Genomic DNA, 25,657 nt, shown 5'->3' on the forward strand with positions numbered 1-25,657 from the left:
TTCCCGCCCACTTCCACCTCTGGACAATAGCCATTCACACATGCATTCACACCTTTGAACAATTTATAAGGTTCAATGCACCTTACTGTACACACACGCAATCTTGAGATTCACACTGTGAGGAGGACATGCAAACAACTTGTCCACTGTCATGTGCCATTCCTGACTTTTTCAGTTTTTATTTGCAGCATGTATTTGAACACATCTCCTTTGCGTGTGTTTGGATGAGAGGTTATCTGGTCTTCGTTATTTGACACAGTTATTTGGACAATTTCTTTTACAGCCGCATTAGTCAAGGTCTGACACACACACCCACACACACGCACACACACCCGCACCAAGTTCACTCACCTCTGTGTGATACTCACGACTCAAAGAGATCTTTGTGGCCGCGAGTATACGGTCGGGATGAACAGAATGCGCCTTTGTGGCCAACGTTTAACACTCCACAGCACCCTGGGCAGTGCAAAGGAGGACAGTAAATAACAGTGGAAAATGGAGAACAATATTAGTAAACACGGACAGAAAACATTACAGTCAAGAGCAACTCTTTTCCATCTGGAGTCCCACTGGCAGGTTTGAAAGAAAATTCAAACAAATGTTATACTGTATAAAGTAATAATTACTAAATACTCACATAAAGCTAATTAACCAAGTAACGGTCATTTTTTATATTTTCAAAATTTTTGTTATTATCAAAAAAATCATCAAATGGTTAATTTTTTGTGTTTGCTGAGGATGCATTGTATATACTATGTTATGCTATGCTATGCTATGCTATACTATACGATACTATAATATACTGTACTATATTACACTATATCCAGAGTTATCTGATATTATCGGGTAGACGGTAATATTGGCCGATAAAGACATTTTAAAATGATATCAGAATATCAAGATCGGGTTTCCATTATCAGTTATACAATACAGATATACAATACAATTCACAACATATAATTTAATACTTATTGTACAATACATCAAAATACAATTAGCCATAATATGTTAAGTCCACGACAACATATATCGGTCTCGGTTTGATATCGGTATTTGATTTTTGGAGTTGCACAATATCAGAGTATTGGTTATCGGTTAAAAAGTCATTATCAGACAGCTCTGATACTATAATAGGGGTGCAGCTATCGATTATTTTAGCACTCGATTACTCTATCGAATAGTTTGTTCGAATAATCAAGTAATCGGATTAGGAACATTTTATGCGTTGCAGAATTTATTAGGAAATGTAAAATAAAGGCTTGCTAAGATTGCACTTCAAAAGAGCATTAAATTCGAGCACAAAATAAAATCCTGGAGCGTTTCTTCAAACTATGCAGGATTGTACTTTCATTCAAAAATATATTAAAATACCTGAACTTAGCCTCAAATGGTGTAAAATTTTTTTAAAAATAATTGAGGATCCAAGTACTACAAAAGAGCAATTAGCTAACTTGCTCGCTTGCATACCTTAAAAACTTACCTTATGTTGGTCTTAAAAGGGAGCAGCTGGATTCAGCCATATTAAATGAGCTACGTCATATTCACTGTCGCCACTAGAGGGAAGGGTATCCACCCAAATCCATAAAACTAAATGCAAACTCTCTCAAAACAAACCATTACAATGCCACTCTTAGTAAACGCAACTCGAAGCAGTTCTAATTCTAATCGAATTACCAAGTTTATCGAGTATTTGTTGCAGCACTATACTATACTATACTATACTATACTATACTATACTATACTATACTATACTATACTATACTATACTATACTATACTATACTATACTTACAAATAGTAAGTTACAAGAATTGGTAATAAAAAGTGGAACCGCAACACATCCAGCAATGCTACTCGCTACAATCTGGAGGGAGAAGACCGCCAATGGTCCTCATGAAGGTCTCCGATAGGAAGCTCAAGATTGCTCTCCTTAAACAAGGTCATCTCCTGAAAGGATGTAACATTTTTTTAAATGATAACCTAACCAGCCGGAATGCCGAAATAGCAAGAAAGGCAAGCCAACTAAAAAAAGCTGGAAAAATTGTGGGTACCTGGACCACCAACTGCAAGATTCTCATCAAAACACAAGACATGAAAACCAAAGTGATCAAGCGCATCGAAGAGTTTATGAAAACTAATCATGACCCAGTTATCTGACTCTATGCCTTCATCACAACTAAATTTAGAAGATCAAATTGAAGATTGTTCCGATGACCCAAATGATATGTTTGATCCTGACAAAAACTTTTACAACAACAGACTGGAAAAATGCAAATACTACACTATACCGGTGTTCTGTCCAATTTTCCAACCTATCAGAAATGGCATCTTTGTGTTAAAAATGGCCGCAAATACAGCGATTTCAAATTAAACACTACAAACTTTCTTTAAATAAAGGAATATTTACTTACGTTTAATCATGGACGGACATGTAGACAAGTTCTCCTCAGACACATCGTGCCTTGTTAGCTGCACACAACAACTGCACGCCGCTCTCTCACTGTTTACGTCTTCGCCGTGTTTTTAATCGTTCATTTTTACGCTGTATTGGTGTTGACCATGTGGCAGCTATGCGCTCCTCCGACGTTGGCCGATTTGTCCGGTGGTCATTTTTCAGCTGCTTCCCCAGAGCAGTGGAACGAGTTCAACGAGCTGTAACTTGCTTGCCCCAAACTTTTGACTTTCGTTTCAGTCTTCAACATGCTTCTCCCCCCAGTCCCACAAATGTAAAACTCCGCCTATGATTACAAACTCTAACTATAAAATGTACATAAATACACATATTATAAAGGTTGGTTACAAACTGTAGACGTGCTGGCTGTCTCGTTACCTGTCGGCTTTGTCTCGACTCTCGAGTTTTTTTGGCGACGCGTTGTGCTGTAATTTCAAGTGCTTCCTTGTTGAATTGGATGTCGAGTATATAGCGGTCGACAGTCTGAGCCAGCGCAGAGTTTGCAACGCACGGGGATATTTTTGTCATCTTTACTGGACGGATATGTGAAGTAATGGCTGTATCTCCAGTGAGCAAATGCAACCGTTTGTTGAATCTCTCCGGCTCCTTTACTGTTAGCATCCTGATAGGTAGCCACTAGCCAGGCTATGTTGTTGACCGCCGTGGCAGACGGCGCGCGCACAGGCAGCATGGTAATACACGTGACCCGTTTTTTTCCCCCCGATGAGAAAACGTGAGATGTGATGTCACTCCCAAACTCAAGTGCAGTATTTTCTTTTCAAATGCTCTTCGTAAATGACTACAATATTCTTCATTCTACATACAGTATGAGGCAACAACAAAATAGTAACGCACAGGCACCGAGCAAACTAACTTTAATCAGATTACTGGCTTGGAAAAATGAATGCGTTAGATTGCTCGTTACTTAGTAACGCGTTACTGACAACACTGGTTTTGACCATTATGAAGTATTTTTGCCATGTTTTATGGAATAAATGCACTTTTAATATTTCATATTCCATTTAGTGCAAGACTGTTATTCGTCATGGCCATGCCATTTATTTAGCAATTGGGTAAAAAAAAATACTTCGATAAAAAGAATATCCTGTAAAAATATTGGAGAAGAGAGACTGAAACAATGACATTTTGCGGCTCTCTTCGTCGCATTTTCCTCGTTCTAAATATTCCCCCCTCAATGGACTGAATTGTAAATCAGATGAAACCATGACCCTGCTGACGTCATCCTCCTGTTGGGGACGCTAGGCCCTATAATGGTAGGCGTGGCTAAACAGCAGATTAAAAGACAAATTTCTCGTCATCTGCGCTTCGCCAAATTGTTGTATATAGTCGAATCGTCTCAAATTATGATTCTAATTCACATAATAATGCTATGTAAGACCTTTTTTTATCCTGTCTTAGTCACTTTAATGCCCTCACATATGGGAATGATCTGCCACTGTTGTCGATGCGTTTATCACAAGTCTATTACACACCAAAAAAGCAGTAAAACACTTCGAGCACATTCATGCAATAGCTGCCGCCGGCAAAGACAAAGGAATAATGTGGCGTATTCCTAGTGTGATCAGAGAGCAAAAGACAGAGCTGATGACAATTACGTGCCTCCATCCTCAACTCGTTCCTGCGCCCGACAGAAAAAAACAAAAACATAATTCAAGAGTGGGTCATGGCATAACAGTTTTCAATTCAGTTGGAAGCTTGTTGGATACTTACATGCATTTATATGGACAAATAAACATGTGAGTGTGTCTTCAGCAGCTTTATGTGCGATCGCAGCTTGATGGTGTGAAGTGTGTGGGAAGCCACTGTTCTAACACCAAGTACAATGAAAACCTTGTAACACTGTGGCATGAGATTGACATGTGTGTTTAGCAGCGTGATTCCCATGACCGAATCCAGACCGTTCAGAGGAATAAAGAATTAGCGCACCTTTTGGCCATCACTCATATCCGGGCCCCAGGGGGTCAGAGGGGGCTCCGTTTTGGGTGTGATGTCCCCTCAGAACCCATCCATCACCCCCAACTGGCTTTATTCGAGTTCTAGCAGGGGTGAAATCTGTGTAATTTGCTCCCGAATGCCACCTTCTCTGTCCGTGCCAGCGGCAGGCGTGGTCACCGCGGCCCTGGACAAAGATGGCCTCTCTGCCTCATTAAGTATCTTCATTATCCACCAGCCTCCTGGGAAGACGCAAATGGAGACGCTTTTATCATCTCGGTCTCACTGACAAGACTGGAAACTATGACGACCGAGGGGATGAGCTGGGAAGGAACCAGGATTAGTGACAAATTTGTTAATGTGGATATTTCCTTTTAAGACACGCAATTAATCAGCCTGGAAACAGACTAGAGAGGGTTCCCGAAAAGTCACAACAGACTTGCATTTTTTCCTGTTTCGTTTCAGATTTCATTTGGACAGTCCTAAAAACTGCAAGCCAAAACTGTCATATGATGATGGTCTCACATCCGATGGATTATTTATTTAAACAATAATAACTACAAATATGGTTACTACATTACCTGGTCAATATTGACTAAATAAACCAACAATTGTTTGCCCTCCCCAGGACTCCTGTTCTTTCCTCTACACCCACCACTTCTCCTCCACCTCCTCCTCACCCAACGACCGCAAGGCCATCTTGTCGGCCGTGCCGGGGCAGAAAGTGGACGCTAGATGCGACATCGTGTCGGTGTTCTTGCACACTCACTGCTGAGAGCTGCCATCGAAAACACCGGCGACTTAACCATCATCGCTGCAGGTTGGTGCAAATGTGGACAAACAGTACTGTACATATTGTGAATTGAAAAGTGTGTATTTCTGAGCGCCAACATAGGAAAAAAATGTCACCTTATGCGGGGCTTGCTCAAACCCAGGATCCAGGCCGTCAAATTCTAGCCCATAGACTTCATAATATATTGACGGAGGCTGATCAATAGGGGGCCTATTGGCGTCAAAGCTGACCAAGTGGAAACACAGACGAATAGCTTTTTACATTGAAAATTCTTGTGAATAAATGCTTAAATCCCTGAATTCTTTATAGATATGGACGTAAAACAGTCTTGATTCTTGGTTAGCAGCAAAAAAAAAAAAACAGGCAGTTAGCATTTATTTTACGTAAGTATGTCGAATGTGCTGCTAGTCTTTAAGCCACTGTGGTGCCGACTTATCCCCACAAAGAGCTTTTTACGTTGACAATTCTTTTGAATAAATGCTCGAATCCCTGAATTGTTCATAGAATATAACGTAAAACAGTCTCAATTCTTGATTAAAAGCAAAAAAAAAAAAACACAAACGGGCAGTTAGCATATATTTGACATACCGTAAATATGTCGAATGTGCTGCTAGTCTTTAAGCCACTTTGGCGCCGCTTTATCACCACAAAGAACTTTTTACGTCAGGCATGTCCAAAGTCCGGCCCGGGGGCCAAATGCGGCCTGTGGTCAAATTTCTTCCGGCCCCCACCCTCTGTCATAAAATCAATAACATCTGGCCCACACACAGACTTAATAAATTGGTCAGCAGTACTGCAACCAGCATATGAAGTAGCTTACACACGAAATGCTGCTCCTCGTTTACCCACTAAAAGGCAGCAGCACTTTAACCCTTTATTGCCAAATGTATCACATTTGATACACCTAAAATTTCATGATTTTCAGACTAATATAGAATTTTGACATTTCTTTTTGAAAAAAAAAATATATATATATATATGGATGCAAGTCAACACATGCATCTGCAGGTTCCATGAGAAAAAAACATGATTTAGCATGGGTTATAGACATTAGAGCGCTTATTACACATATTCATTTTGACTTTTCTTTCCATAAATTTAAAAAAAAAGCTTTGATTAGGACCTTCTCTGATAATTGCTTCATGTTGCAGGTATTTAAGGGCTAAACAACATTACTCCGTGTGACCCTCTACTTCCAAATTTTCTAAAATGGTGACAACAAAAAAAGCCGATGCTTCAAGGATAGATGGAAATTGGACTATTTCTTCAGTAAAATACGCAACAACTGTGCCTTGCCTTATTTGCAAAGAGACAGTCGCTGTTTTTAAAGATTTCAATGAGGTGATATAACCAAACAAGACACGCTCACATGTATGACAAGATTACAGGGAAGATACGCAGCGAGAAATTGAAGCAACTTGAAGCTAGTTTAATTTTACAGCAGTAGTATTTCGCAAGAGCCCGAGAGTTGAAAGAGAATGCCGCAAAGGCTAGTTACAAGATTATTGAAATTATTCATTAAAAAAATAATAAAGCAAATGTGACACACTGAATGGCTTGCTAATTTTTCCTTAAATATATTGTTCTACGTAAAGGATGTCAGCCATGGTCGGCCCCCCACATTTTTACCACGCCAAATCTGGCCCCCTTGGCAAAAAGTTTGGACACCCCTGTTTTACGTTGAAAATTCTTGTGAATAAATGCTTAAATCCCTGAATTCTGTATAGATATGGATGTAAAACAGTCTTGACATTTGGTTAAAAGTTAAAAAATGGGCAGTTAGCATTTATTTTGAGTAAATATGTCGAATGTGCTGCTAGTCTTTAAGCCACTGCGGCGCCGCTTTATCACCACAAATAAATTTTTACATTGAAAATTCTTGTGAATAAATGCTTAAATCCCTGATTGCTTTAAAGATAATGAGGTAAAACAGTCTCAATTCTTGGTTAAAAGCAAAACAAAAACAATAAAAACGGGCAGTTAGCATTTACTTTACGTAAATATGTCGAATGTGCTGCTAGTCTTTAAGCCACTGTGGCGCCGTCTTATCACCGCTTTTTATGTCAAAAATTCTTGTGAATAAATGCTTAAATCCCTGAATTCTTTATAGATATTGACGTAAAACAGTCTTAATTCTTTGTTAAAAGAGCAAAGAACCGGACAGCTAGCATTTAGTTTACGTAAATATGTCGAATGTGCTGCTAGTCTTTAAGCCACTGCGGCGCAGCTTTTTCACCACAAAGAACTTTTTACATTGAAAGTTCTTGTGAATAAATGCGTAAATCCCTGAATTTTTTATAGATATGGATGTAAAACAGTCTTGATTCTGGGTTAAAAGCACAAAAAAAAAAAAAAAAAAAAACGGGCAGTTAGCATTTAGTTTACGTCAATATGTCGAATGTGCTGCTAGTCCTTAAGCCACTGTGGTGTCGCCTTATCACCACAAAGAACTTTTTATGTCGAAAATTATTGTGAATAAATGCTTAAATCCCTGAATTCTTTATAGTTATGGATGTAAAAGTCTCGATTCTTGGTTAAAAGCAAAAAAAAAAAAAAAAAACGGGCAGTTTGCATTTAGTTTACGTAAATATGTTGATTGTGCTGCTAGTCTTTGAGCCACTGTGGCGCCGCTTTATCACCACAAAGAGCTTTTTATGTAGAAAATTCTTGTGAATAAATGCTTAAATGCCTGAATTCTTTATAGATATGGACGTAAAACAGTCTCGCTTATTGTTTAAAAGCAAAAAACTGGGCAGTTAGCATTTATTTTACGTAAATATTGCAAATAATGACGTCAATGCAGTAGCGGTTAATTTCTCCCATTGATTTTTTTTCACGTTTCAAAATGCTTGCATGGTATGAAAAATATAATAATTACCTTGAATCCTCGAACAAATCACTCCTGAGACAATCCTTCCTGTTTGTATGCGGTACAGCTGTCGTACTTTTTCAACCTAAATCCGGCGTTGGATCACTGCATGTGTTTGAGAATAACTGCGACCAACTTCGACCGATTGAAGCGGAGTGTGGGAGGGCCCCCTACTTGAAGGCGTGCCGCAGTGTCTGGGTAATGTGTCCCATCAATATCATTATGAAGTCTATGACTAGCCCTACTAAAATGCAGTGATATTTGAGTTCAAGTCAAACTATCATGTCAGATGGTACATTACTGAATTAGATAGATTTCACTTCACTTCATGCCACAATTGGTAGTCCTTTTCATAATAAACTAAACCAAAGTAGCTTTACCCTCCCACTGTTGGCCATCGACGACTGCACCATTGACATGTAAATGCCGCTGATTGAAGTGCTGTTTTTTTGTTTTTTTTACTTTGGATATGACCCCAATCCATTTTTGGTATTATTTAACCCCTTCAGACCTGAGCATGCTGCTGAAGGACATGACGCATTCGCGTCTCTAAACCAATACACTGATTGGACGAAACTTTGCCCATCAAAATCAAATCATGAGGTTTAGCACACCCTCTTTGCTATTTTTGGCTCTTTGAAAATGGCCGAGACAAAACGCAACTTTAAAAAGGCAAACGTAAGTGCTCATTTCTAACAAAATACACATTAAGATGAACATTAAAAATAACCAATAAAACCATGAAATGTCCCCGACCCAAAAATTGGACTTTGTTCCCGTGTATGAGCAGTGTAAAAATCAACGAAGATTTTTTTTTTGTTTTGCCCAGGAAAAAAGCGTGTCTGATGGGGTTAAACATTGTGGCGAGAAGCTTTTTAGTTATTTAGTTATCATCTTTACAATGTTTAATAAGTGCTTATATACAGTGGGGCAAATAAGTATTTAGTCAACCACCAATTGTGCAAGTTCTCCTACTTGAAAAGATTAGAGAGGCCTGTAATTGTCAACATGGGTAAATCTCAACCATGAGAGACAGAATGTGAAAAAAAAAAACAGAAAAGCACATTTTTTGATTTTTAAAGAATTTATTTCCAAATTAGAGTGGAAAATAAGTATTTGGTCAATACCAAAAGTTCATCTCAATACTTTGTTATGTACCCTTTGTTGGCAATAACGGAGGCCAAACGTTTTCTGTGACTCTTCACAAGCTTTTCACACACTGTTGCTGTTATTTTGCCCATTCCTCAATGCAGATCTCCTCAAGAGCAGTGATGTTATGGGGCTGTCATTGGGCAATACGGACTTTCAACTCCCTCCACAGATTTTCTAAGGGGTTGAGATCTGGAGACTGGCTAGGCCACTCCAGGACCTTGAAATGCTTCTTACGAAGCCACTCCTGTGTTGCCCTGGCTGTGTGTCATTGTCATGCTAAAAGACCCATGTCTCATCTTCAATGCCCTTGGTGATGGAAGGAGATACAGGGCCCTCTTCATTCTTTCCTTTACACAGATCAGTCGTCCTGGTCCCTTTGAAGAAAAACAGCCCCAAAGCATGATGTTTCCATCCCCATGCTTCACAGTGGGTATGGTGTTCTTCGGATGCAATTCAGTATTCTTTCTCCTCCATACACGACAACCTGTGTTTCTACCAAAAAGTTCTATTTTGGTTTCATCTGACCATAACACATTCACCCAGTCCTCTTCTGGATCATCCAAATACTCTCTAGTGAACCGCAGACGGGCCTGGACGTGTACTGGCGTCAGCAGGGGGACACGTCTGGCAGTGCAGGATTTGAGTCCCTGGCGGCGCATTGTGTTACTGATAGTAGCCTTTGTTACTGTGGTCCTAGCTCTCTGTAGGTCATTCACCAGGTCCTCCCGTGTGGTTCAGGGATTTTTGTTCACCGTTTTTGTTATTATTTTGACGCCACGGGGTGAGATCTTGCATGGAGCCCCTTGTATGTCTTCCATTTTCTAATAATTGCTCCCACAGTTGATTTCTTTACACCAAGCGTTTTACCTATTGCAGATTCAGTCTTCCCAGCCTGGTGCAGGTCTACAGTTTTGTCTCTGGTGTCCTTCGACAGCTTTTTAGTCTTGGCCATAGTGGAGTTTGGAGTGTGACTGACTGAAGTTGTAGACAGGTGTCTTTTATACCGATAATGAGTTAAAACAGGTGCCATTAATACAGGTAACGAGTGGAGCCTCGTTAGACCTCGTTAGAAGAAGTTAGACCTCTTTGACAGCCAGAAATCTTGCTTGTTTGTAGGTGACCAAATACTTATTGTCCACTCTAATTTGGAAATAAATTCTTTAAAAATCAAACAATGTGATTTTCTGTTTTTTTTTTTCCACATTCTGTCTCTCATAGTTGAGGTTTACCCATGTTGACAATTACAGGCCTCTCTCAGCTTTTCAATTAGGAGAACTTGCACAATTGGTGGTTGACTAAATACTTATTTACCCCACTGTATCTATTTAATTTTGACACTCCTGGTCCTCCATAGTCCAGAGAGCCAATTATTGCTATTCAACCCATTCAAACATCAAGGTCCAATTACATCACTCTTTTATCTAATTGGCTGCCAATGACAGCTATAGGCGTCCAATCCATTTGAACTGAAGGGGCTCCCACCCCAGATTAAGTTTATTGTTTTCTGCATTCACTTTCAGGTGTGACGCCGTGAAGACTTGACGCGTTTCCCCTCTTTCACTTCATCCTCTCCACCTGAACCCGCCCAAAGGAAGTATTATTAGCACACAGCCTGTACTAGCGTTTTCTAGTTAAGCCACCACTGTAGCACTGTACATGTATCATACGTGTGTGTGTGTGTATGTGTGTGTCTCCACATGTACAGTACATTATGTGCACAGACACGTCCAGTCACTAAACACCTCGCACGAGCGCACTGACCACGGCGCTGATTTATGATTTATGAACAAACATTCCCAAGTGGACATTGACTTTGCAGTTGTATGCACACCAGCGGGAGTATCATGGATGAAGTGGACCTCTTGAAACACAGAGACGGATTTTTCCAGGTTCACGTCGAGGCCAGTGCTTGTGTGGAGGATTAAAAAAAAAAAAACTGCAATCAGATAAAAGGTGCAAACACACTCAGACATGCCGGACGGGACATAGGATACGCACATGCAATGGCACGGCCTGTGTGTGTATGTGGACCTATAATGGTGCTGAATGTATCTGTGTGGTCTGGCTCTGAAAGACCCCAGATGGGTTATCCCCCCTAAAGCACATGAGCACGGGCGAGCCTTTTGCCGCATTTGTTTTAATTTGGGCCCTTTTGTCCCTTGTCTTTTCCGTCGGATTGAAAGCGGCCGCTTTTCGCCTCGCTTTTAGGCAGTGAGAAGAATGACAATAATGAGGTCTGGCGTCTGTCCACTGCTTTGCACACATACACGCACGCATTCCCAGTTAAAGCAGCAGTGCAAAAAGCACACACACACACAAGCAATGTGAAATGAGAGCAGGTAGCCATATTTTTTTTTTCTTTTCTGTATTTGCCGTGAACTATTTTAATACACAAGCCTCAATTTATATACGTTATTCCAATTCTATCACGTTTCTTGAATGTCTTGTGTTCACACTTAATCCGTCCGAATAAAGAGTCACGCCGGGTGGGCCAAACGTGGATACGTCTCACCAACGCAAAATGGGAGTATACGTTTGCTATACATTATAAAGTGTTAATCGTCCACACACAAAAAAAAACTGTGAAAGGAAAAGGCGAGAACGTGACTTGTTTGGGGGTTAGCAGACCACTGTTTAGGGATGTTAATTGGCATAAAAAGAACGAAGGAGGCCTCAAATGTATTGTTAGTCAATGTGACGGGCTAAAGCCGGGGGCGAAGTGATTTCACACGTCAAAATCCGGAGCCGTTATTGACACAAGGGTAAAACATCAGAGTCATTAAAAAATATGAGGGGGGAAAAAAGCATAATTCATGCATGAAAGGGTTAAGGACCAAAAAAATTGGCTCTGTCACAGAGACGAAACCGTTTTTATTTACCGTAATTTTCGGACAATAAGCCGCTACTTTTTATTCTTCATTTTGAATCCTGCGGCTTATAGCCCAGTGCGGCTTATTTGTTGATTTGTTTGTGTTAACCCTTTGATGCACAAGTTACTGGACCCTGCACTCTTCCATAAGTGGGTCAAAAAGGACCCATATTAGAAACAATATGTTTTTATGCCATTTTGCTGAAGAATAATCACTTGTATATTAATTAGTATGATATTTAAGGCCACACAAGAATGATTTCATGCTTGAAATATCTTTATGATTCAATTAACATTTTGGTGAGAAGAAAAAAAACAACAACAACAAAAAAACAGAACAGCAATCGACTTCATCCTTCCTTGTATTTTATCATCAATGATGAAGAGCTCCCATGCATCTTTTTGGTGAGACAGCGGTGCTAAGCCCTTGTGGAGGCACTGACCAATTTCTGAGGATATTGTGGCTCTGTGTTCTGCCCTGGGTGGGAGGTAATTCTCTCTAGTAAGAGCCCTACCACCTCATTCTGTTGGCAATGATTTTGACACTTTCTTCTTCAGAGGACACATAAGTGGAATCTTATGAGTCAGATTGATCCTGTTCAGTTGGATTTCCAGGTGGACAACTGCCACTGCCACCTGGACAATAGTCTGGGTCCTCATCATCAGAAATTTCGGACACTTGAGTCCAACCCTGTCACTGCCTCGCCATCATCCAACATCTGTAGGACCATTTCAGCTGTAACTCTAGCACAAATCCGATTTTTTCGTGTTTTTCTGACTCGACTGAACGGGAAAAGTCGCATAAAAGTGGACCATTTTCAAATTCTCATTCGTATGTGGTTAACTTCCCCTCCGGGCCACATTTTTCCAGAATGTGGCTGCGGTACGAACTGTCAAGTCCCCAAAATTGGAATTCATGCAGCAATTAACATCAGCAAAGAGCGAAAGAGACCGGGTGCTACGGTAGCGGTGCAGCTGTGCATTAGCATTAGCGCCTAGCTTGAACGCGGCTTTTGGGGAAGGAGCGGGCTTGACAACAGTCATAAAAAAATAAAATGGGTTGAGAATAAGCCTGACAATGCTCAGTTTTCTCTCTGCTCCAATGCTCCTGTGCATGCGGGCCAGTTTGCTCAGCGCTCCTCGGACTGCGAATTAGCGCGCATGTGTGATACTTGAACAGGCTCAATGGACAAAGGCAGTCTGAACGGGTACGCCAAAAAAACAGATATGACAAAAATCGGAATTGTGCTTTAGGACCTGCGGTATGAACCTAGCCTTAGTTAGCTAGCTAGTTATGAAGTATGTTAATTTGTTGATAAATAATAATAGAGTCATGAAAGACACACGCAAAATACTATATGGACATAATACTTACAGTACACGTATCAGCTTTTGCTGTGTAAAATAATCTTCTTAAGGGATGTCACTTTTTACATACCTAGTCCACGGTAAATTTATTCCTGACAGCCAAAGTTGAGAAGAATGAAAGATTCCCATTGGATTCCATAGAAAATGCATGTGGGTCATTTTTGACCCACTTGTGGAAGCTTAGGGTAGTAATACAAAAATGACAATTTTTTTCAAATGTATGAAAACTTCATCAAAAATTTGAATGGCATTATATCAAAAACATGTTTCTTGAGGAATACCTGGAATATGAACTGATAAAAATTTTTCATTCCGAAGATATTTCAAGAAAACAACCTCACCGGATCATTTTTGACCCACTTATGCATCTAAGGGTTAATAGGTAACACTTTGTTTGACAGCCGCGTCATAAGACTGTCATAAATATGACATGACACTATCATGGGGATTATTGAATGCTTATGACAGATGCCATTAAGTGTCAACTGGCAAATTATGTCACTAACTCCATTTATGTCCAGCTCGGATCTTACATCATCCATTCAAAAGTGAGTTAAGTTGCCGGATAACACTAAATGGCATCTGTTATAAACATTAATTAATGCTCATGACAGCGTCATGTCAAAATTATGATTGTTTAATGACAGTCTTGTGGCGCCACTGTCAAATAAAGTGTTACCAAATACCATAACTAGCAATTAATGAAACAACTGGAACAATAACTGAAGAAATAATTAGCACATAACATGACTTTTGATTGTTATTTATATCTGTAGCACTGCAGTGCATGCTAGGAAGCATGTTTGACGACAACAGTGTTGACAGCAGGTGGCTGCAGAGGTTGACTGTCTCCCCCAAGGGACAAGTGATGGCCAAATAAAGCTTCTTGAAGCAATGAAGCTTTGCAGACAATTGGTTCAAAGCTTCATGGTGGTTCATTTGGTCTTATGACAGTTGTATGATGCCGCTGTCCAATAAACTGTTACCGGTTAATATCTTTTGTTGTGAATATTCCATAATACAGGGAGGACAGTTGCGGCTTATTGTCCGGTGTGGCTTATCTATGAACAAATGCTGTTTTTCTGTCAAATTTGGTGGGTGGCGCCTTATAATCCAAAAATTACGGTAGTTTTTTGGAAGCATTGAAAGGCCTTCCTCAGTTTTCGTGTGCACTCCACCATATATGAATGAAAAAAACTACGCTGTATAATAATTTGCATATTTAAAACTCTTATGTTCAAGTGAATATGTCAATCAATGAGATCACTACCTCTTTGTCACAAGACATTCATGAACGAGTATTACAAGATTGTTGTTCCATGTATCTGCTATCTTTTTCTGAGGTGTTTCTGACATACTTTTTAGCAATAACTACATGGTGTTCAGAAATGTCTGCTCAGTGGAATTTTTTTCTTAAGTGAGAGGACTTGTTTTTTATTGTGGTCACAATATAGAAATAATATGAACACGCAGTGCTAAATTTGTGGCCAAAACTACTCGTTTTTGAGTCAAATAAGTGCATGAAATATTATTTTTTAAGGATATTGCTATAAAATTGCTGTGTGATTATTTGACGCAGGTTGTTTTTTGAGGAGCTCAACATCTTCCATATTCAATTCATTAATTTTACAAATATTTGAGATGTTTGTGCCCTGAATCGCCAGAATGAGACACAACTTTTATCCTTGCTTTATTTTAACTATAGCATCTTAGACACTACACTTTTATATACCTTACACTTTTGTATAAAAAAAATCTTAAGTCATTAAAAAGTTTTAGCTGTATTTTCCCCATTTTTTTTTTCCCTATACAGTTTGACATCCGTTCATCCAGATTGCTTTGTTGCAAAAAGCACATACAATACAGCAAATGCTATCCTTGCAGAAAAACCACACACAACAAAAACATTCCAGTGAAAGCAGATGAGGTGCCGAGCTCTCAGGAAAGCTAGCGGGGGTCAGGGCATTACGAGGTCTGGATGCTACTAATTCATGTTTATAAATGTTTTTTAATACTAAATCCAAGCAGGAAAGAATGCTTTAGACATCCAAGCAACACAATAGCTTCATCGAATCTAATAATGTCTGTATTTCTGTGCTTTGTATCTGCACATTTGACTGTAAAGATCCTTATGTCATATGTAGTGACAAGTATTACTAAAAGTATATGACGTCTTATAACCTCGTGTCAGTGACATAGTGCATTCTTTAGAGCAGGGGTTCTCAAACTTTTCTGGTCCGGGGAACTCTGAAGGGCTCCCTCTCCCATAATCATAACACCAATTGGACATAGCTAACTTTAACATGACTGATTAAATATAAAGAGGTTAGATATTGGCATTTAAAGTGCCTATGACACACAAAAAAAGCATGTTTATTTCATATGACACGCGGTATTTTGAGCTCCTGAATGAAATGGACCACTTGGATGTGTGCAGAAGCAGAGGCGTTGCGTCCCATTAGGCAAACCAGGCAATTGCCTAGGGCCCCCAGCCAGCAGGGGGCCCCAGAGGGCCAACAGATTTAGCACATCCAGTTTTACTGCACTGTCGCAGTGGCAAGTGCAACAGTGCCAGTGAAAGCCTTGTCTCTGAGTTCGCTGAAGGGAACTCCCTACACTCCCCCCCGCCTCCCTCACGTGACTCAGAGTGAGAGTGAGCAGCCATTTGGCTTTTTTTTATAGGTGTATATCCAAAATGAAGAGAAGATATCCTTCTGGAAGCGATTAAAAAAAAGAAAAAAAAGCAGAAGAGGAGAAAAGGAAGCAAGACAGCGGTGAGTGTACTATGTTACTGTAGTTTTATGTCCTAATGTAGTAGAAGCCGGGCGTTTTGAGTGTCCTAAAAAGCGCTCTATGAGACTGAGGCGTTATTATACTTTCATTAAATACGCTATTGCTCCAAGTCCAACTGTCCCCCTTACTTGCACAGGCTCGAAGGGCCCCATGTTGCTTGTTGCCTGGGGCCCCCGGGGACCATTGCTACGCCTCTGTGCAGAAGCGATCGATATATTTATTCAATTTTCTTTAATCCCGCGCTACGAAAATGAGAGACTTCCAGCCACGGTCTTCTCACAATGAGGAAAAAGGCTGTGGATGTGACATTAACGGGTGACATCATCTTCACTATACAGCCATGCTATTGTATGGCAAAGGACTGCGTATTCAGCTGATTTTGCGGATTAATTCGTTTATTTTTGCGTCACGCCAGCCCAATGTGCTTCTGGCTTTTGTTGCTACACCAGGGAGAGTGGTGTGAGTCTTTGTGGGTTTCGAAAAGATCCTGTTCACCATGAAGAGTGGGCAAAACAAGTCTGACAACCGATGTAGGCGGGAGCGCCCGTGCTCGGGTTGACACGTGCTCTCATCTCCGGTTCTCCATTGTGTCGAGACTTCCACCCCTATCGGCCATCTTCACGTGCCCGCCTAGAAAACGCTTTACTCAGCTTGGACTCGGGCAGCCACGCGCTCCAACTTCAGCCGGTTTGTCCACCAAGAATACACCATTTTTGGCGTTCATTCCCCTGCTACGTCCCTTGCGACGAGCACTGCCTGCCCGCCGGCGCTGCTGCAGGGGAACGATGAGCCGAAACTTGGTCGCCGCCGGGGGCTGGCCGATCGGTGAAGGCAATGACCCCTGCTGCCGTGTGTGACATGAGTCAGGGTAGTTTTGTGGGGTTTTTCATGTTCGAAAGGCGAGGAAGAGACTTGCAAGAGCCCCTCGGTTCGGGTTAGCATGTAGCGTAGCTGTTAGTCTCCGAGTCCCCGCAGGGAAATGACAAGGGCCGGACTAACTCCGGTGGCATAAAATACCATTCGGGAGGTTTAAGAAGACTGCAGTTTTGACCAATAATGCAATAATTTAGCCCTGTCATACTGAATAAATGCATTTTTGATATTTCATATTCCATTTAGCACAAGACTATTATATGTCATGCCATACAATTTATTTAGCAATTGGGGAAAAATACTTGGATACAAAGAATATCGTGTAAAAATATTGGAGTAGAGAGGTAAAAACAATGATGATCTTTTGTAGTCTGCTCTCTGTTACCTTTTTCTCATTCTGAATCTTCCTCTTCCAAATACGACTCAAACATACAGTATATGACTGTACGTCACATACTTCCTCTGGATAAACAACATTGTTCGAAAAATCCACACCTGAACCAGAATCGCTGTAAAACGCTTCCTCCTCCATTGGGCTCAATGCTAAATCCGCTGAAATAGCTCATTCTCTGATGTCATCACCCAGATGGAGGCGCCAGAGTGCTATAATGAAAGGGGGAGCTAAATTGCAGATTTAAAGACTCATTTCTCGTCATCTGCGCTTTGCGAAATTGTTGTGTATAGTCAAATCGTCTCAAAATAAGATTTCAATTCCAATAATAATGCTATTTAAGATTTTTTAATGGTGTCACATGCACTTTAAAGTGGTATGAAAAGCGCTTTACAAATAAAGCGCGATAAAAATATAATGCTATAAGAAATGAAAAGTTGCCCATAGTGAAATTTTTACCTAAAGCAAAAACATGTATATAATTGTGTTTTACACTGATACCATTTTTTATCTCCTGATAACGGTTCTGACACTCGGCTGTTTGTGTACAGTGATCCCTCGTTTTTCATGGTTAATGGGGACGTCACCCCCAGAAATTGAAAAATCCGCTGCTTAGAGGCAGAGCTTATTTCAATTAAAAAATATATATAGTTTTTGGGGAGAGTGTGTTCAATTCCTTCAGATTTAATAGCATTGGAAAGAGATACATATAAGACATGTTTTTTTCAATTTTTTCCCAAACTGTAATTAAAAAAAAAACAAACAAAAAAACAAACAAACAAATCCCTTATATGTTTATGTATGTTTTAATGAATGGTTTTTAAGCACTGCAAATGTAATAATTATGATATGAGATATTTATAAAAGAAAACAATAATTTGTACATATTTACATGCATATAGCTGAACATTTTTAAATAAAATACTTTTTTTTTTTTTTAAATGGGAAAATAAAAATCTGCGATGGACTTAGGGCGCAAAGTTTGAAGCATATTGAAGAATATTCTATGTGTTTCTAATAACTAGGGCTGTCAAACGATTAAAATTTTTAATCGAGTTAATTACAGTTTAAAAATTAATTAATCGTAATTAATCGCAATTCAAACCATCTATAAAATATGCCATATTTTTCTGTAAATTATCGTTGGAATGGAAAAATAAGACACAAGATGGATATATGCAAGTACTGTATTTGTTTATTATAACAATAAATCAACAAGATGGCATTAACATTATTAACATTCTGTTAAAGCGATCCATGGATAGAAAGACTTGTAGTTCTTAAAAGATAAATGTTAGTACAAATTTTATATTAGAACCCCTCTTAATGTTTTCGTTTTAATAAAATTTGTAAAATTTTCAAAAAAATTCAAAAAATAAACTAGTAGCCCGCCATTCTTGATGTCAATAATTACACAATGCTCATGGGTGCTTCAGCCCATAAAATCAGTCGCACCGAAGCGCCAGCAGAGGGCGACAAAACTCCAAAAAACACAAGTAACAAGTTGGCATTGCACTGTGCTGTCATTTTAATGTGTTTGAGCGGGGCATGTGCGTTAATTGCGTCAAATATTTTAACGTGATTAATTTAAAAAATTAATTATCGCCCGTTAACGCGCTAATTTTGACAGCCCTACTAATAACATATTTTAGTAAAAGAGAGCAATTATGGCTTATTAGAGCCTACAAGTCTTAAAGTCCGAGGTTCCCTTTAACTATTGTTGCTGTTGTCTTAAGTGTCTCATTGGTTTTGTGTTTTTTTTTGTTTTTTGTTTTTTTCAAATTAATTGCTTTTTGTTTATTGCTATTTGTTTTATTTTCTGCTGGCAAATGTCCAAAATGAAGCATAATTTCATATGTAATGCCCTTTCACTAATGATACGTGAAATATTTTGTGACCCTTAACGAAAGTTCGCAGACCCTTGAAGGTCCTCGCAACCCCAGTTTGAGAACCACTGCCTTAGACAAATGTGTTGTGATCGCCGCTGCAGATACATTGTACTCATGTAGCCTCTACAACCCTTTTTTGCTGCTACACCATTTGTGCCCTTTAATGACGTCCTCGTAGAAGAACAATACAGGTTTATGTTGTACTCGTCGAAATAATCAACTTTGTGTCCACAACACTTACGAGTGTACAGTAAACTGCATTCAATGTATTGGAAGTGATACAACCATCATGTTACAGATGTTATTAAAGGAAACGTCTTATTTTTCATACAGAGTTGTGGTGTTTGTCTCGTTTTACAGTAATGGTAGGCAAACAGGATTATTTTCATGACGCAGCCACCCTGGGGTTTGGTGACAGAAGTGAGTATGCGTGTCTGTTTTGAGACACAATATTGTTCCCTCGCCTGCTCTTATCGGTTCTGCTGAGTCAGAATCAGCTCGAGGACAAACTCACTGTCAATGTGGACATAAGCGAAATAGTCTAACTTCATTTTTTTGTATGTACATGAGCTATGTTATTTTGTACTTGCTTATTTTCTTTTACTGATTGTTTAGAATTCAGTGGTTGCTAATCTATCACAGGGCAGATAGTTTCATGAAAAAGTATTGCCCTCTTTTCAGATAACAAAGATAAAAAATAACCCAAGTAAACATGCAATGCTGTTTTTAAATGTTTTTTATATATAATTAAGGGAAACAAAAAAAATATCTGAAGATCTACTTTTATGCTCTTGATCTTGGTCTCATCTGACCAAAGCACACGGTCCCAGGCTTCAACTGGGACCGTGTGTATTTTTGTGTGAGACCAAGATTGAGCTTTTTGGCAACAAACACTCTAATACCCTTTTCCCACTGGCCAAAAAAATCCGTGTCAACCCGCTAACAATCGGCTTTTGGTGGCAGTGGGAAAGGTGCATCGACCCGCCTCAACCCGTGTCAATCAACCCGCCTAGCGACCCACGTTAAAATCACCTCGGCTCTGATCGCCATGCAGTGTGAAAGCAAAACCCCGGGTCAACAGTCAACACCCTAATCTACGTAGTGACGTAGGCTAGTACGTGATGCGTCATAACAAAAAACAAAAACCATGTGCTCTAGCCCGGATCCACATACGGCGAACAGTCGGTGTAGCAGCGTTAGCACTAGCCTTAACAGACGAAACAAAGGCTCTTCTCCTCCTCCTATGACGTACACGACTCCTTTCAATTTCAAACCAAAATTTACGTCGCCTACGTTGCCTCAGCACAAGCACAGTGTTGATCCTTTGCTGCATTTCGACCATTTTGCGGGCAGTAAAACGCATGAAAACAGAGAACACAAACGGAAAGGAGGCTTCCATGTTGCTTTGCATTGTTAACTTCCTTGAACTGAATGAATTCGGTCGCACTTGTCGAAGCGCATCTTAGCGTGGTGACGTCACGCACCTTACGCACGGCTGAGGAGGGGTGGGGGTTAGACGGGTGAAAAAAAAAAAAAAAAAAATGACATGGCTTTTTTCGTTAATGGGAAAGGTGCCAAATGCCAATTGCTAGTGGGATGCATCAGCTTGGAAAAACGTGCGTTGAGCCACTAGTTTCAGTGGGAAAGGGGTATAAGTGGGTCTGGCGTGCCACGAAAGATGCGCATGCTGAAAAGCACCTCATACCCACTGTGAGTATGGGGGTGGGTCAGTGATGCTGTGGGGCTGTTTCGCTTCCAAAGGCCCTGGGAACTTTGTTAGGGTGCATGGGATCATGAATGCCTCGAAATACCAGGACATTTTAAATCAAAATCTGTTGCCCTCTGCCTGAAAGCTGAAGATGGGTCGTCACTGGGTCTTTCAGCAAGACAATGACCCTAAACATATGGCCAAATCTACACAGAAATGGTTCACCAGACACAAAATCAAGCTCCTCCCATGGCCATCTCAGTCCCCAGACATTGTTTTGTTGGCAAAAGGGGGTTGTACGAAGTATTAACACCAGGGGTGCTAATAATTGTGACACACATTATTTTATGTCAAATATTTTTTTTCTTTATGTGGGATTTTTTCCCCACTGAATGAATGCACTCGTATTGAAGGTTGGATTTTTCTCCTTTTTTTCCATTAAGGTCCCATATTATTTGAATAAAAAAAATATTAGAAGCTGAAAAACACATTTTGTTCAGGGGTGCCAAGAATTATGGAGGGCACTGTATTTGGTTTAATGAGTAAAACAACGTCAATTTTTGGTTTTTACCTGCAATTAAATCACTTTCTTTTTGAGAGATATAGAAAAACAAGAACAGACATTGATATGTAAACATTTCTTAATAAAGAACTGAATACATAATGGGGTGTCCTAATTTTTTCACATGACTGTAGGTCATGAGGCACCCATCTTCCAAAATGTTCAACTTTCCTCTCGCCAGTCTATCGAACATTTTCACAAAAGTCTTGGGAATCACCTAGATATTTTTTTGATATGATTATCTGTTTAGTCAGTTGTGGTGTTGTCCTTGGAACTCTCATTTATTGAAAACATTCTAACTTAAAGTCTACATTTCAACCAGAGATGTCCCAATCGATTGGCATCCCGATTGATCGGGCCCAATCACGTCATTTTCAAAGTATCGGAATTGGCAAAAAAATATCGGACATGCCTTTTTTTAATATATAATGTATATTTTGATTAAATCATTTTCTAATTGTATTTAACGTTACAGACATAATGTGTTACACTCTTCCAGAGTCTTTAGTTTAAGCTTAAGGTAGGGTTATCAAATTTATCGCGTTAACGGCGAGAATTAATATTTTTTACATTTATCACGTTACAATATTTAACGCAATTAACGCATGCGCTGCACGATCTACTCACGCATTGTCGCGTTCAATCTATAATGGCGGCGTTTTACCCATACAGTATTTAGAGCTAAAAGGCAGCGTAGAATGAGTAGAGTGAATATTGGCAGCCTTTGGAGCCTTTTTTTAAATGGCTAAACCCTTACAATCACTCTCCCAACGATTAGAAATATTGTGGGAAGCAATGTGGGGTAAAAGGTAATAATTGATCTTTTTCTTAACACCCTATGTTATTTCCCAACGCAGAGAAGATATATCAATTGGTACCACGACACACAGTCATGGTTGCACTTCCCATCATGCATTTGAGCAGAACAGTTAAATGGCTACAGTATCATTTACTGAAAGCTCACACTAGATGGCAATATTTAGTCACAATATACAAAGTGACATTTATCCTTTAAGAATTACAAGTCTTTCTATCCGTGGATCCCTCTCACAGAAAGAATGTTAAAAATGTAAATTCCATTTTGAGGATTTATAGTCATAATAAACAAATACAGTACTTATGTACTGTATGTTGAATGTATATATTTGTCTTTTTATTCATTTTTTTCTTAATGCATTGCCAAAATGTATATGATCGGGAAAAATTATCAGGAATGATTGGAATTGAATCGGGAGCAAAAAAAAAAAAAAAGCAATCGGATCGGGAAATATCGGGAACGGCAGATACTCAAACTAAAACGATCGGGATCGGATCGGGAGCAAAAAAACGTGATCGGAACAACCCTAATTTCAACAATTTACTCAATTCCCTAGTATTTCAGCTCTCCCGCATTCTGTGATTTCTGCAGAAATTTCATTGTCAAGTTCATACATATGTTTATTATTGTGGTTGTAGCTACAATGAGATATTTTGGTTACCTTATCTAAGCGAGTCAGGCCTCAGATGTACGATGAAGTGCAAACTACACCCCAGCTGTTAATAAAACTGATAAGCACAATGATGTTCTTATTATTCTTAATTTTGAAGTAGGCAATTGATGTAGGAGCGAGGAGAGAAGCACTTCTGCCAACCTATCTGTCTGTCTGCATAGAAGGGCATCATTCCATGACTATATATAGCTGCTAGATGAGGGAGACTGAGAGTGAAAGGGACAGTGAGCCATGCGTCACTGTAGAGAAAAATAGAGGTCTCCAAATGTTCTCTTTTAACAGACTTGTACGCTTCTAAAACCAACATAATTATATACAGTACACAACTGTAATTACTGTAGCTATTGATCATTTGTATTGTTGTTTATTGCTGTTTTCGAATATTTCTTGAGCAAGTACAGTATAAAGTGTACATGAAAAGTCGACATGCTCCGTGTTCAAATGCCTCATTTTGTATTTAAAAATTTTTTTTTTTTTTATAATTGCTTTTTCATCCATCCATCAATCATCTACCACGTAATCCAGGGTCAGGTAGCAGAGGCAGTACCTTTTGCACGGAAGCCCAGACTTCCCTCTCCCCAGCCACTTCAGCCAGCTCCTCCGGCGGATCCCAAGGCGTTCCCAGGCCAGCCGAGGGACAGGAGTGAATTGCCCATAACACCTCTCCAGGGAGGCGTCCAGGAGGCATCCGAACCAGATGCCCGAGCCACCTCAACTGGCTTCTCCCAACGCGAAGGAGTAGCATGTCGACACCCTAACTCCCTCCCGGATGGCCGAGCTTTGCACCCTATCTCTATGGAAGGGCCCGGACACACTGCGGAGGAAACTCATTTCGACCGCTTGCATCCGCGATGTTGTTCTTTCGGTCACAACACACAGCTCGTGACCATAGTGGAGGGTAGGAACATAGGTCAACTGGTAAATCGAGAGCTTCGCCTTTTGGCTCAGCTCCTTCTTCACCACTACGGACCGGTGCAGAGTCTGCATCAATGCAGATGCTGCACCGATCCGCCTGTCGATCTCCCGCTCCTTTCAAGGCCCCTGGATACTTCAACTCCTCCACTTAGGGCAGGATCTCATCCCCGACCCAGAGAGGGTACACCACCCTTTCCGACTGAGGACCATGGTCTCGAATTTGGAGGTGCTGATCTTCATCCCAACTGCTTCACACTCTGCTGCGAATCGCTCCAGTGAGCGTTGTAGGTCCGACTTGATGAAGCCAACAGCACCACATCATCTGCAAAAAGCAGAAATGCAATGCTGAGGACACCAAACCGGACAACCTCAACGCTTCGGCTGCACCTGGAAATTCTGTCCCTAAAAGTTATGAACAGAATCAGTGACAAAGGGCAACCTTGGCAGAGTCCAACCCTCACTGGGATTGGATTCGACTTACTGCCGGCAATGCGGACCAAACTCTGACACCGTACAGGGACCGAACAGCCCTCTCCGTACCCCGGTACCCCTAAAGCACCCCCCCAAGATTCCCCGAGGGACACGGTTGAACGGCTTCTCCAAATCCACAAAACACATGTAGACCGGTTGGGCGAATTCCCATGCACCCTCAAGGACCCTGGCGAGGGTGTAGAGCTGTTTTTGTTTTTTTATACCGTATTGGCCCGAATGTAAGAAGGTGTTTTTTTGCATTGAAATAAGACTGAAAAAGTGGGGCTCGTCTTATATTCCTGGTCCAGACGTTATACCCATTCACGACACTAAATGGCGCCAGATGTCATTGAATCGATGTTCTGTCATGACTCATGACATCGATCTCAGCTACTCTCAAGTGTAACCAGTTTGCATTATTTTATTGCAATGTTTTTCCTTATTCAGATTTGTTTCAAGACTACAGTTACAGTTAGACTTCACTTTGATGGTTAATGCAGTTATCGCAATTTTGTTTTATCACAGTAGATTGGTTTATTTACATTTCAAAAACCAGAAAACATTCATTTACGAATGTGATTGCACTTTAGTTTACATATTTAAATGTTCAGATACTAAGATTTACAGGGTGACCCAAAAAAAAGTTTACACTCAGTTGACTGCTTGTTTAAAAGCCATTGAAACATATCTAAATAGGTTGTCATGCTTAAATGATTCATTAAGGTCACTCAATGCAGCTGGTAATCTCTCGTCTCTACAATTCCTGTGCTTCTGCTGAAAATGAAGAAAACTTTAGCTGTACCTGAATTGCTGCGTGCCGGTCTGACACCTTCTGAGATTGCAGCAAATCTGAGAATATCCAGATGTGCAGTCTACAAAGTTAAAAAGAAGCTGAAAGATACTGGAACAGCCTCACGAAAACATGGGTCTGGAAGTGCCCGATCTGTGGGGACCAAAAAGTTGATTGACAAGGTGATATGTGGCCACCCAGAGTCCAGATCTCAATCCCCTGGATTATAGCATATGGGCAACTGTGGAGGACAGTGCCTGTAAGAAGCCACAAACTTCTGTGGCAGCCTTGGAGAGGTCCATTGTTAGATCTTGGGAAAA

The 25,657-nt window shown here is 40.2% G+C and overlaps 1 protein-coding gene across 1 annotated transcript in view; it reads left to right on the plus strand.

The window, feature by feature from the left end:
* The window catches only part of vegfba (vascular endothelial growth factor Ba), a 61,132-nt gene extending 37,685 nt beyond the window's left edge, over positions 1-23,447 (plus strand). Inside the window, exons 7-8 of the mRNA XM_057850444.1 lie at positions 5,033-5,224; positions 10,739-23,447. Of these exons, the coding sequence (XP_057706427.1) occupies positions 5,033-5,224; positions 10,739-10,760 (214 nt within the window). The 3' untranslated portion in view covers positions 10,761-23,447. The remainder of the gene's footprint in view (positions 1-5,032; positions 5,225-10,738) is intronic.
* The last annotated feature ends 2,210 nt before the right edge of the window (positions 23,448-25,657 follow it).

The sequence above is a fragment of the Corythoichthys intestinalis genome, chromosome 11, assembly GCF_030265065.1.
Source record: "Corythoichthys intestinalis isolate RoL2023-P3 chromosome 11, ASM3026506v1, whole genome shotgun sequence".
Lineage (NCBI taxonomy): Eukaryota > Metazoa > Chordata > Actinopteri > Syngnathiformes > Syngnathidae > Corythoichthys > Corythoichthys intestinalis.